The 13,889-nt window shown below is 31.1% G+C and overlaps 1 protein-coding gene across 3 annotated transcripts in view; it reads right to left on the reverse strand.

Annotated features, from left to right (window-relative positions):
- Positions 1-168: 168 nt before the first annotated feature.
- The window catches only part of LOC122633520 (putative inorganic phosphate cotransporter), a 16,320-nt gene continuing 2,599 nt past the window's right edge, over positions 169-13,889 (reverse strand). Inside the window, exons 1-8 of one of the 3 annotated variants that reach the window (XM_043821483.1) lie at positions 9,640-9,879; positions 4,920-5,113; positions 4,537-4,773; positions 3,962-4,049; positions 3,484-3,710; positions 3,222-3,371; positions 2,757-3,131; positions 169-2,647 (exon numbers count right to left, since the gene is read on the reverse strand). In XM_043821483.1, the coding sequence (XP_043677418.1) occupies positions 2,462-2,647; positions 2,757-3,131; positions 3,222-3,371; positions 3,484-3,710; positions 3,962-4,049; positions 4,537-4,773; positions 4,920-5,113; positions 9,640-9,754 (1,572 nt within the window). In that variant the 5' untranslated portion in view covers positions 9,755-9,879 and the 3' untranslated portion in view covers positions 169-2,461. Of the gene's footprint in view, positions 2,648-2,756; positions 3,132-3,221; positions 3,372-3,483; positions 3,711-3,961; positions 4,050-4,536; positions 4,774-4,919; positions 5,114-8,632; positions 8,712-9,639; positions 9,880-13,889 lie in introns of those variants that run through there. The other 2 variants (XM_043821482.1, XM_043821484.1) reach the window with 2 other exon arrangements.

Raw genomic sequence — 13,889 nt, forward strand, 5'->3', positions numbered from 1 at the left:
GAAAAACCATTTTTTGACACAATTTTTTTCAAGAAAATAAAGCTTTTTCAAAACTTCAAAACCAGTGATAAACAGCCTTAAAAGTTTAATTTTTATTAGTTTTACTTACTTACTATTATTATTATTATTATTATTATTATTATTATTAATTTAAAGACAATTTTGCTGTTTTACAGGACGTTTCTTTTTTTTTATTTGAAAATTTATTATCACATATGTTACAATCCCGAAAATAAAATTTCTTGTATCTTTAGATCATGTGTGTCATCGACTATATACAATATTTATAAATATACGTATCAAAATATGGATTGCAAAATTCTGCATCAAACTATTTAACAACATTTCTTCGAATGGTAACTATTCTTTAAATATTCTATAATCTTGGCATATATATTCATATTACATAAATTAATAGTGTTTTTCAATAATGTGATGCTGTAATAATTCTTATCAAATCTTGGGTATACTTTTTATTAGAGAGTTTAAAATACTTCCCAATGAGAAACGATTTGTGAATACTTTGGTATTCACCTTTCAATCACAGTAATGTATGAAGATAATCAAGTAGCACAAAATATTATATTTATATCAAAAAATGTTATTTATAAAAACCATGTACTATTATATAATCACAGAATAAAAAGGCACTTGTATCCGATTCAAATTCGATTGCAATCATATAAATTAAGCCAATATTTAGTACATATATTTAAGGGATTTTTATCTTTAGTAGATGCCAAATCTCTAGAGACGATATAAGGAAGATATAAATTACGTAATCGAAAATAGTAAACATTTACATAATCGGAAGACATGATTATCCCATTTTGGAAATTAGTGATTTTAACAATTATTTTTATAAACGACAACATATCTCTTTTTTTACAAACTTTAATTATATGCTTCTGCATTGAAACTGTAATAGAATCATAAACGATTACAAAGTTTGTGCTACTTTAAGAAAAGGAAAAAAAAAAAAGAAAAAGAAAAAGAAAAAACTTAATTATTAGAAAAATGCATCCTACTATATATCCAGGCACAAATCCACTTTATAACTTAAATTTAAAGTGTGACAGAGGTAATAATTCTTCTTTTTTTTTATATATATATATAAATAACTACGAGTAATAACTCATCTAAAGTCTATAACTTAATAGGATTTCTCGTGCAACTATCTACAATATGTATAAACCATTATTGCATTGTGCAATATTCATAACAACTTTAAAAAAACCGCAGCCGCAGTTTTTTTCAACTGTTTTTACAATCATTCCATCCTGATACAATACAAAATGATAATAAACTGATTGTGATATAACAAAAAAAAAAAAAAAAAAAAAAGGAGAGAAGATGAACAAATGAGAACTTTTACTCTAATACTGCTGCCAACTTCGTTAATTTGATCTAATTTGGACAAACATCATCATTAACGTTATTCATGTAAATCAAAACAATCATTTTCTAATAAGTATAAATCACTTTACTGTAGGTTTATTAAAAATATAAAAATTTTCAAACTAATGTCCAAATTAGATATTTTCTAAACTACTATACAAAACACATTGATCTTTGTGTACTTTTGTTAATAATACGCTGAGTAAGTTATCATGATATATTTAGATTAATATAAAATCTATAGACAGTTTCTAAAAAGATCTATAGATCCCAGTTGATATCTTTTGGTTTATATTTCAACTACGCAAATCTATCAGATCACAATTTTGTGTTATGTAATTGAATTAATATTTTCCACGAAGAAAGAAAGTACTTCAACAAGATTAGAATATTGATGTGAAAATAATTGGAAGCATCATACTATAGTTTGCAATTTTTTTCTTCTTTGAAGGTTTTGTTTTTATAATATTTTTGTATTATATTTGATGTTTTTCTAATTTGTTAAAGTTTTTATAATTTGATTAGATAAGAGTTAGAATATGAATCATTACTAAATCAATTAAACCCAATATTCTGTGATATCTTTAAGGGTGTGTTTTGAAATTTGACGATTTTGTAAACGTTGAATGTAGATATACATATCTTTACAGAACATGTTATAGTCATCTATATTTTTCTCACTTTTCTATGTACTCATACACTCTTATATTCTTTTTGCTTCTTTCTCTCTCATTTCAACACGCACTCTATCAAATAATGACAATGTTGACTGAATTCAACATTTACAACACGACACTAACATCAAGGACACTCTGATATGCAAAGATCAGTGCTATAAAAACACTGTTCGTATTAAAAAAAAAAAAAATAAAAAAAAAACATGAGATTAACTTATTGTTAGACACTACTACGATGTAACGCAATCACCCTGCATGGCTAAACAATAACGGAGGGAATGAATGTATGTAGGCAGAAGTGCCAGCCAACTGGAACTCATTTACATGTTTAGCATTGAGCTGTGATGGCAGAAATTAAATACCACGGCAAGTATTATTAAATCACATTAATGTTGAGTTTCGTTTACTGTTTTCACACCCTCTAATTCTTTGCTGTTATTTTTCTCTTCATCTTTATCTGGATTATCCCAAGATTGTCTCTCCCCAGAGCCAAATATGACATAAACTGTAGCACAAACTACATAAACAGCTGCTGAAATCACGAAGACAATTCTCCACTTGTGTTGAGTTGGCTATAATAGAAAATATTAAATAGTTGTGTATACGATAAATAAATAAATAAATAAATAAATATATATATATATTTATAATTATCTATTAAAATAATATAAATTATATTACCGTGCCAACAATAATATGGCCAGCTATAATTGGTGCAAGTAATCCAGCCAAATTAGCAAGGCAATTAGTGAAAGACATCAAAACTCCTGCGAATCTTGGAGAGATATCGAGATGGTTCACTTTAAAACCAGAATAAATACCACCATTTAAACCAACACCAATAGTAAGAAGACTTATTGTCAGCCACGGATTACAACCGGTATAAGATGCTGCTACCAATGCTACAGCAGGTCCATACTGACCAATACTATTGATAATTTTACGAGTAACAGTGTGATTAAATTTTTCTGTAGAAATCATCCAATCGGCAACGTGGCTAATTAACATTGAAAAGATCCACATAGCTAAGTAAGGAAGGGATGAAACAGTGCCATTCTGAAATAATAAATATGTCATATTAAGTAAATCGTAGTCCATTGATCAATTATTTAGGTAAGTTGTTATCAAGATGTTAACTTCACTCACAGACTTAATGTCGAAATGTAAAATCTGTTTCATAAACGTTGGAAGTTCCGTCATTAATGTTTCGTATCCATAATTTTGACCCATATGTGCCATTAAAATAGCCCAAAAAGGCATTGAAGTAACGATTGATTTCCAAGGTACAGGTGGAGACTGTAAAATGGATATGCCATAATAATGGAAATATCGTTTAAAAATATAAAAAAAAATAAAAAATTATATCCAAAGATGGAAATATCTAAAAAAAGAAAAAAAAAATATTTACAGATGCTCCAGCATTTCCCCACAATGCACTAAGTATGTATTTTTTTTCATCTTCAGAAATATGCGGATGGCTTTCTGGATCTTCATAGACCATAATGAGGAAAGCTATGCACCATATAGTACCGACAGCACCAAAGACATAGAATATCGATGGCCAACCACCAGCAAATCCATATTCAGACAGCAAACCGCTTAATGGCATTGAAATAACTGTACCAAACTGAGCACCTATCGATAACAGAGACAAAACCTGGATTAATAACAATATTCTAATTACAAAAGAGAAACCTACTGTGAGTCATTAAGAACAGTGGATAAGTCAGAACCAAAAAAGTCCACTCCTGTGATTCCAATTCCATCGTAGCAAGAAGTACACAGTGATTGGATGCATTGAAATATCCAGAGGACTCGCGGGACTCAAGGTGAATTGGTATGTACAAGAGTGCTACATTAAAAAATATCGCACTGTACGAGCTTACCAGCATAGACGAAGGCTCCCATCCTGCTCCTCTCGTTTGGTGGTATCCACTTTGCCAACAATGCGTGCGTGCAAGGCACAATTGGACCCTGCAATAGGGATAATCCATTCCTAGGGGGAGGAAATCACACCCAAACAATCAAAAAGCGTTCACACTCAACGAATATGTAATCCTTTATTCTAAATCTAACATTATGTCTTTTCAATCAAACAAAAATTTCAAAACCAAAAATTCTACATACAGATTTATATAATAGACATCTGAAGAAGATATGGATTAAGAAAAAAACGAGTGTTTTCAAAATTCTCTTTAAAATATTAAAGAAATAATTTGAAATATTAATTAAGAACTTGCCTAAAACTTACATACATTTCACGGTATATTTCCTGTATTTAAATAATAGAAGATCAAAATCTATGCGTATCATTTTTTGTTTAGACGATATTTTAATGAGTTGTGTAATAAACTTTCCCGTAACACACATTCTCATCTCATGTATATATGATGTGCTCTTTTAACATTTTATAAACTTATAATCATAACAATATATTAGGCAAATGCAAAGAACTACTTACCTCGCCTAAACCTTGAATAAATCGAACTACCATTAGCCAAGGAAAGCCCCAATGTGCAGACACTGGAACTAATAGCCCAAATAGCGAATTTATCAACATGCCAACGCCAAGAAAATATTTAGACCCATAACGTTTGGCAAGTATACCAAAAGGTATTTGAGTTATAACATATCCATAAAAAAATGAGCTCAATAGATAGCCTTGTTTTTTAGTATCCCATTCAAATTCACCATCTTTCTGTAATTACCAAAATTTATATATATATATATATATATATATATATATATATATATATATATATATATCATTTATCATACATTAATTAAAAAAAAAAAAAAAGATATTTTGGTCATGAATAGATAAATTTAGATGTTACAACTCACATGACTGCTGTCTGACGTAGTACTATTGGTATAATCGATCTGGCATTCGTTCGTAACAATCTCTTGATGTTCCGTGATAGCCGTGTGGTTGACCATAGCAACGATCGCCACAGACATGTTGGTCCTCATTACATAGGCATTTGCCATGCCAAGAAAAATCATAAAAGTTACTACGTGACGTGTCCCAACCAGGGCTGAAAACAAGAAACATTTTTCTTCTTTTAATTTTTGTTACAAAATAAATTACACGCTTTTATCAATTGAAAAAAGAAGGAAAAAAAAAAGTCTCGGATAATGTTCCCATTCGTTAATAAAATACATTCTATATTAATACATTCTATCTATATTATATTTATTATTAATTTCAAAAACATGCTATACGTTTGTACAAGATACTTTATTTGTATAATCCGATAGACGAAAAATTTTACGCAGAAAAGAAACTAATGATGAATAATTCATCAAATTCTTGACTCAATTTTATTTTATTTTATTTTATTTTTTTTTTCTTTTTCAGATTACGAGAACATCAATGTAAATATAGTGATCAAATAAATTAGATATCTATCGTCGTTTAAAGACTCTTTAATAGATATATATTTTACGTTTTGATAATCGTTTTTACATTCGACATACGTACTGAATTTCTTAGTTTAATTTCCTAGTTCAATTTGATTTTATTTGATTCATGAGTCATTCGATTTCAGAAAATAAAAATGAAGAAGAAGAAGAAGAAGAAAAAAAAAAAAAGAAACAGATCCAGCTTAAATGCGTGATCGTGGATGATTCATGCAAAATGTTACGGAAATGGAACGTGTGCACACGCAACGTATTAGAAGAATTGTCTATCTTATAATATGCATTTTATCTACATTATCAATCTGTAGATTGTAGAAGTGTTATTTTTTAATTTTCATGTCATTATTAAAACAATGCAACGGAGCCGAATGAACGTTGTCTATACAAATGTATATCGTATATAGAAACAGGTAAATACAAAAGGACAGATATTTGTCTATAAATTTTCTTTTATGTAGAGAGACAAAGACAGAGATAGGCAACAGACAGACACGCATAAACATACGTATTGATGATGATGTGTCCTTGTGGGATGGCGCCGTTTGCATAAAATACACATGACCGATTAAACTGGGAGACCCGTTTGTTTTATTTCAATTTTTGTTACTTTTCCAAGCGCTGTTCTACACATAAGCGCATCTGTCTTTTATTGAAATGCAAATGTTCTGTGATAATCATAATTCATTATCAAAGATATAAAAAGATAGTATGCGATCAGTCTATATTCAGTTATTTTGCGATAAATCACACAAGTGAACTACTGACACATCATCGCCATTATTAGCAAGACGAAAGAGACTTTAGCACTTACGTTGATTGTGTATATATTATGTATATGTATGATGTGTGTGTGTGTGTGTGTGTGTGTGTGTGTATACATATATACATATATAAAAGACGACTAAATTGAAGTCAATTATTGTATCGAACCGAGGGAAGTTTTGTTTAAAACGATCTTTCATTATCTGGTATTGTTCGTTTGACCCCAAGGCAGATATACATAAGAACGTCAATCGTACGTGTGTATGCGTGTGTACGTATGTATATATATATATATATATATATATATGTACGTAAGTATAAATATATAGAAAAGAACGCCAGATTAATAATATTTAAGGGTCGATCAAGATAGAAAACAACAGTCGATCGATCAGATAATTCGATCAGGATCAAAGTTTCGACATCTTTTTTTTTTTTATTTATTACTTTTGGATTTAAATAGTCAAGGAATGCTTTTGAGATAACAAAAGGAAACGAAGGCCAAATTTATTGGCTATGATCCAGACGCGTTTCGCTCATTATTGCATCGCTTAAATAAATTCAATAGATACACATACAAATTGACTTCCTGTTACAATTAGATCTACCTATTCATTAATCTACATGTATGCGTGTGCATGTACATTACATTTCTTTTATTTATTCATACTACAATAAGAGAGTCTTGCAAAACTAAATGAAAAATCCTTCTAAGAAGATTCGAATCATTCCTAGAAGCGCGCCAATTCATAGAGACGCCCGCGTAATTTGAAATCTTCGTGTACATGTTTTGCCACGTTACATAAATGCATATATTTCCGAATACTAATGGGAATTGATGAATATATAGTATCATAACTAGAGAAAAAACATCGAAAGGAAAAACAAAGAACAACTTGCGAATTCATTCCAAGAGAAAGAGAGAGATTATATATACGACGTATGTAAATCGTATGAAAGACAAAAATCGGTTATCTCCGGTAAAGTTCGGTAAGCTTCGTCCCAGAGCACGTGGGATACGCGATAAAAAAATAGTTCCAAACCGAAACGCGATAGGAGATGAGGAAGAGGAAGATGAGGAGGAGGAGAGGTCCATTGTTAGGCGAAAATAATGATCGTTTTTTTTTTCGTTTCAAACAAGAGAAGAAGTAGAATAATAGAAAGAACAAAAAGAAGGAGACCACAAACCAGTCGTACGACGTACGCGAAAGCATTCTTTTTCTTTTTTTTTTTTCTTTCTTTCTTTCCTTCTTCGATCCTGACGTTATTAAAGAATTCCTCGTAACAGGCTGAACGATTATTCATTGTTGCCATAATAATTGTGTAGATATGAGGAACCAATGAAATATTTCCTTTTGTTATAGATCAAACTGTGAGATTACTAGCTGTGTCATTATTTTGTTATTTCTCCTTTTTTTCTTTTTTTAATCACATTTAAATTCGTGTTTAATTGCTCTTTCCTTAGAAAAAAAGAAACGAAAAATGATAAAGAAAAGATGATTAAAAAAAGGATAAGAAATAATCGATCTGACGATTTTTAAAATCGATATAAAAGAAACAAGAAAAATTAAATCGATTAACAATCGAATTTACGACCAATCACGTTTCGTTATTTATGCTGCTACCTTCTCGACGATAACCGTTATAAGTTCCTATATACAATCTTAAAACATGACCTTGACTTATGTCAGACATGAAAAATGCCACGCCAGCGTTTCTCGAAGTTGAAAAAGATAACGACGTGCATTAGTTTTAATCTAACTAGATTAGATTTTTTGTCGCTCATCAAAGGGGAAACATACTTTTCGTTTTCTTCTTCTTCTTTTTTTTTTTTTTTTTTGATTCGGTTTTTTCTTGTCAAAACTGAAAGATTCCAATACGACTCACGTAGTCTCGAACGCGTTCGAGACTTTATCTACCGATTAAATTTTCCTACTTATTACATAACCTTTCTCACTTGTCTCTCACTCTCTCTTTTTTCTCTCTTTTTTTTCTGTTTGTCGAAACGCGTAAGAAATAAAAATGAAAGATATTATCATTGCGTACTACTTAGTACACTTCACTCGTTCAGTTTTTCACAATCGATTCTTATAAGCCGTTCTAAGTTTGTATAAATAGATAACATTTGGGTCGTGAACACTTAAATATATATTAAACATGTGTTCTTTTGGCTAATATTTAATTAGAATTTTGACAAAATAAAATAATTCTTTGAATAAGAGAATAAAGAGAATAAAGAATTCGGAACTCTCGACGATTACCGAGATAAGCGTTGATTGTATATCATTATAAATATGATCTAATATCTTTAGTTTCCTCTTTCATTTATAACTTAGGGTAGATATCAATTTACTTTTAATAGGAGTACGTACGTATCTGTATGTATGCGTGTGGGTGTATTCGATGTTTTACTTGCTTCCTATATTTAATTGGATTTAATGAAGTATTCAATATATCCAGAAACGGCCTCGATAAAGAAGAAAAAGAAAAAAAAATCGAGCATACTTGTTTATTCTTTCTTTCTTTTTTTCCAAAACCTTTAAATATAACCCATTGACGTTTATTTCTATCTGCACAACACGATGAGTTCTCGTGTTCGTTTACGCGTGTCGTGGATTTTCCAGAAAATCTCATCTAATAAACCAACGTATTTCGTGCCAAAAGTACGAGCGCAATACAGAAAACTGCTAAGTCATCAAAACGAGAAAAGATAAAAAAATAAAACTTATTGAAAAATACTTATGCTAAATGATTATCTTCGTATTTCAAAAATTCAATTAAAACGGTGTATCATTAAATCCTACCAGAGATATAATAATAATAATAATAATTTTCATAATTTTTTTGATATTTTCAATATCGGAGGAGACGTTCTTTTAGTCTCTGGAAAATATGATTTAGTAAGAAAAGGGCAAATAAAATTTGTGGCAGGCACGCGGAGTGTAGTGCACGTGCGTGTCTCGTGCTCGTGCTTCTTTTTCCCCCCCTCTGTATCTCTCTTTTCCTTTCTCTCTCTCTCTCTCTCTCTCTCTCCCTCTCTCTCTCTCTCCCTCTCTCTCCCTCTTTCTCTCTCGACCGGTGCGAGGAGCGTGTTTCTTCTGAACACTCCTCGGACGTAAGCGAATTCTCGACATGCTATTCTCGAAGCGAAATACGGGCGATCGGCCAGGCTGTTTCGATGGCGTTGGTGGGAAAAGGATGGGACAAGACTACTCGTGATAAGTTAGAAGGAGAAAGAGAGAAACAGAGAGAGAGAGAGAACGCACTACACTGGAGAAGGAAATGAAAGTAAGAGAGAGAGAGAGAAAGAGATAGAGAATTCGTATATGTTTCATGCTTACAAAGAGAAGCTGACAACGCAGAAAACGAAAAATCGTACCTCTTCGTTTTCGCACCGGCTTGTCGTTCTCTTCCAAACCCGGTTGTTCCCACACCAGCACGTGGCCATTCCTTCGTCCCCTGCTCTCGCTGCCATTGGCCCTGCCACCACTCATGGCACGTTCGCAAAAGTAGATGTAAAAAAATGTGTATGTCGAACGACGACGACGACGACGACGACGACGACGACGGCGACGACGACGACAACGAAGATAGCAATAGAAGAGGAAGATAAATAAAAAAAAAAAAGAAAAGAGGGATAGATCGTTATCTCTTTCCTACTTTTTCTTTTCTTTTTTCTCTCCTCTTCCCCTCTTTTAAACGATATACACACTTTTTATATAATTACCGATTAAACGTTAATAATGCGCGATATTATATTTAATAAAACGAATAAAAGGAAGTTTGGTTCGCGGGAGACGAGTAACCGGTAATCACGTCTATGGTTAATGCGATATTGAACGACACAACCAACGACGATCACGACGAGAACGACGAATGATCGTGCGTTAAAGGAGCGCGCGAGCGCGCCAACCTCGTGGTACACCCGTACAAGACGATGATAACGTATCGACGAAGATCGCGAGAACGACGAGAATGAAAACGACGACGACGACGATAATGATCACCCTCCTCTTCCTCTCCTTCTTCCTTCACCTCTCCCACCTCCTATCCTCGGTTCTTTCCGCGACTTGTCGTCGACAATTGACGACGGCAATCAACTAATACCGCGCATGCGCGAGCACAACTGGCTTGACCAATAACGAGCACTCACGAACTTGGCGCCATCTTTCTCGCGCCAAGATTCCCAGCCAATTGCTACATCGCGCGCCAAAATATGTCCATTATTACGAAATACATAATAAGAATAATAATTATAATTAATTTTTTGTTATGTCTCATATCTATTTGTTTAATTAATAATCAATGATTTATTACAGGAGAAACAATTTTTTTTCTATTTACAAATGGAATATTTTCAGCGAGTTTTATCCTCTTTTCTTTTTTCTTTTTTTTCCTTTCTTTCTCTCTTTCTGTTTTCTTCTTCTTTTTTCTTTCTTTCTTTCTTTTTTTTTTTTTTCTTTTTAATGGTATTTATTGAAATCACGAGAACATGCGATCGAACACGTATTTGCTTTTTTTTTTACACATATAAGTTGAAGAATTTTAATATTCGTCATTTATCATTTTATATACGGAATATTGATCAGACATCGATTTAATTCATGCTTAATAACTTTCTCCTTTTGTTACAAGGAACGTGATATATCATCAATATTAACTTTTGTCATGGCATTCGTTGTTATTATACTAATGTACCAAGTGTCTCAGAATGTATTTCACTTTTGTAATCGGATAATTGAGTGCATGCTGATCTCAATGGCACAATAAATATTATACTTGGTGTACCATCGCTATTTCAGAAGTGACGCAATAATTACGTTTGGAGAATCGTCATTGTTAACCTTGAAAAGAGTAAGGTTAATTATCGTGTTTTGTGTTTCCAACTTTGCAAGGCGTTTATTCGCTTCTTTTAGGTAAGAAATCAAATCGTTGCTTCGAATCTTTGTTAATTTGTTTGTAAAAAAAAAAGCAAAAAAAAAAAAAAAGGAAGACAAAAAAAAAGAAAAAGAGAAAAAAAGATTTATCAGAATCGTACTTACGTACGAAGATGTTTAATCAGTTTTGTAACATTCGCGAAATGAACATCGATCGTCCCCCATATCGCGTTCACGTTCTTACGAAAGGAAGTTATAAATTATCGGTATGATTACACGATACGTAATGCATGATGAAGAGTAAGTACACGTACGTACATGTGTAAGAAGAGACTTTAAGATTCGCTTTGAAGCTCGTCAAAAATGACGACGTATTATAGAGCGTTGCCTCTACTCTCTAGATACTCATGGAATCTTTTAGTTCGTTTTCTTATCAAGTGGAAAATACAAAGCATTCGACTTAGTTTGTAAAGAGACGAGTTAGTTATTTAACGAACATAATAGTTACATTTTCTTTCTTTCTTTCTTCTTTTTTCTTTCTTTCTTTCTTTCTCTCTTTAATAAATTTCCAGTTGAATACTTCATAAAACATGATTAATGAATCAATAAATTTCTTAATGTCTGAAACATTATACCAAGTTACGTAACTTCCTATTATTGTCATTGCACTTGTCGTAATACGATGCAAAAAAAAAAAAAAAGAAAAAGAAAATTCTCATTCGATATTATACCAGTTAACCATGTTTAATTAATAAACTGTTATCATTATCTTTTATAATTATTCTGAACGTTTAATATCGTTACAAATAATATCGAGAAAAAAAATTGATCTGACGAGAAATTCAAAATGTCATTCTATCGTTCGACTTAACCTATTTATATGAAAAATTCGAGCATTGTTATCGATATGAAAATCGATCGATATTTCACTAAACGCACTAGTTTCTTTAGTGGATTGAAAGATCCGTTATTCGACTATACCGTTGCTACGATCATTTATATTAACGTCATCTTTAACTTTCACGAACACTTTGTAAAAACTTTACCGTCATCGACCGTTTGGCACTGAAATTCACGTTTATTCACTAAAATTAGATGCATACGCGCACGTGTGTGTCCATCTATGTGTATATTTATGTATTGAAAATAAGTGATTTGACTATTTCGTTGCTTCTCGAATTTTCACGAACGTTGTTGCATCGAACGCTTGTCGATTATTCGTCTTACGATTTTAATTATATGTGCTAAAATATGAAATTTATTTGAATGTGTGTGTTAGCTATAGAAGATGCATCGTAATATTATATGATACTATTTATTAATAGTTGAAAACTGAAAAACGTGCCAAAGATTTTTGCTCAATAATTTTTGGTTAGTAATCGTGCACTGGACATATTTGCCTCTTAGTTGCGCAATATTCTGTTACATTCGTGATGACGACGTTGGATATTTTAAATTACGTAAGCACAGATTATTAAGGTATTGCATATTAATTATTAATGAACATAGATATTAATTGTTTTTGTATATCACAAGTATATATATATATATATATATATATATATATATATATATATATATAAAATATATATTATAGGTATACGTGCGTCATTTGAATAACTTACATCATTAATATTATCGCGAGTATATTCTCATATTATATTTTTATTACGGTTCATTTGAAAAGTTGAAAACAACGATTACAAGAATAGAACTTTTGCAATATATTTTTCAATGTTTTTTTTTTATATATATATATATATATATCTATTCTTTATTTTTAGAAGTCGGTAAACTCTATTATCTTATATGTCGATAAAGTTTATTTTCTATCACGTCGATAAAGTTCATTATTTCTTACTGTCGATATGTAGGTATTCTACATGACCGACGTTCGATGGTAATTAATCGAAATATCGATAAGTAATATCAATCGAATATGGAATTAAATATTTATTATATTATTATTACAAATATTGTGCAAAATTAATGAAAAACAATTGCAATAGAAAGAATTTTGGTCTTCTGTCTCAAAATTTTTTTTTATCTTTTTTTATACAAACAATTAAGATATTAATTTGCATCAATATATTATTTGCTTCTATTGCGATACCGTAGATTTGGAAATAAATGAAATATGGAAAAATTTGAAAGGTAGAAGAAAAAAAAAAAAAAAAAGGAAGGATGTAAGTGATTTTGTGATCGTCCACTCGAAACGTAACGTGTCGGAAATGAAATCCGGTCGTTTAGATTTTTACGCCATTATTAATGATTCTAATTCGTATGATATAACTTTGGATTAGAGACAACAGGAAACGCACGAGCCCTCAATCTCATTATTCATTTAGTAAAGTGGAAAATAACGTCCTTGTTACAAGGAAAGCCTACGCCAATTGTCGTTTATAGAGCTACTAACACTCGTCGACGAAGGACATTTGTTTATTTCATTTAATTTTTTTTTTTTTACAATATTTATATGTATAAATCGAATTTATATCTATCTCGATATTTTTTTTTATTAATTTGTTAATAAATGAAAGACTTTTTCTCGATAATAAAAGTTTTCTTTTTCCAAGTGAAAAAAGAACCTGTGTCGATAAAGTAGGAAATTTATAGAAATATCGATTGGACGTTGTTAATGGAAAAAAGAAAGAATGATTTTGGAGAAAGATCGATAACGAAGAAGAGTGATTTAATCGGTAAAGAAGTTTGAAGAGCGTTCATTGACATGAAACAATGTAGAGACACGAAC

Source organism: Vespula pensylvanica, chromosome 12 (genome assembly GCF_014466175.1).
Source record: "Vespula pensylvanica isolate Volc-1 chromosome 12, ASM1446617v1, whole genome shotgun sequence".
Taxonomy (NCBI): Eukaryota; Metazoa; Arthropoda; class Insecta; order Hymenoptera; family Vespidae; genus Vespula; species Vespula pensylvanica.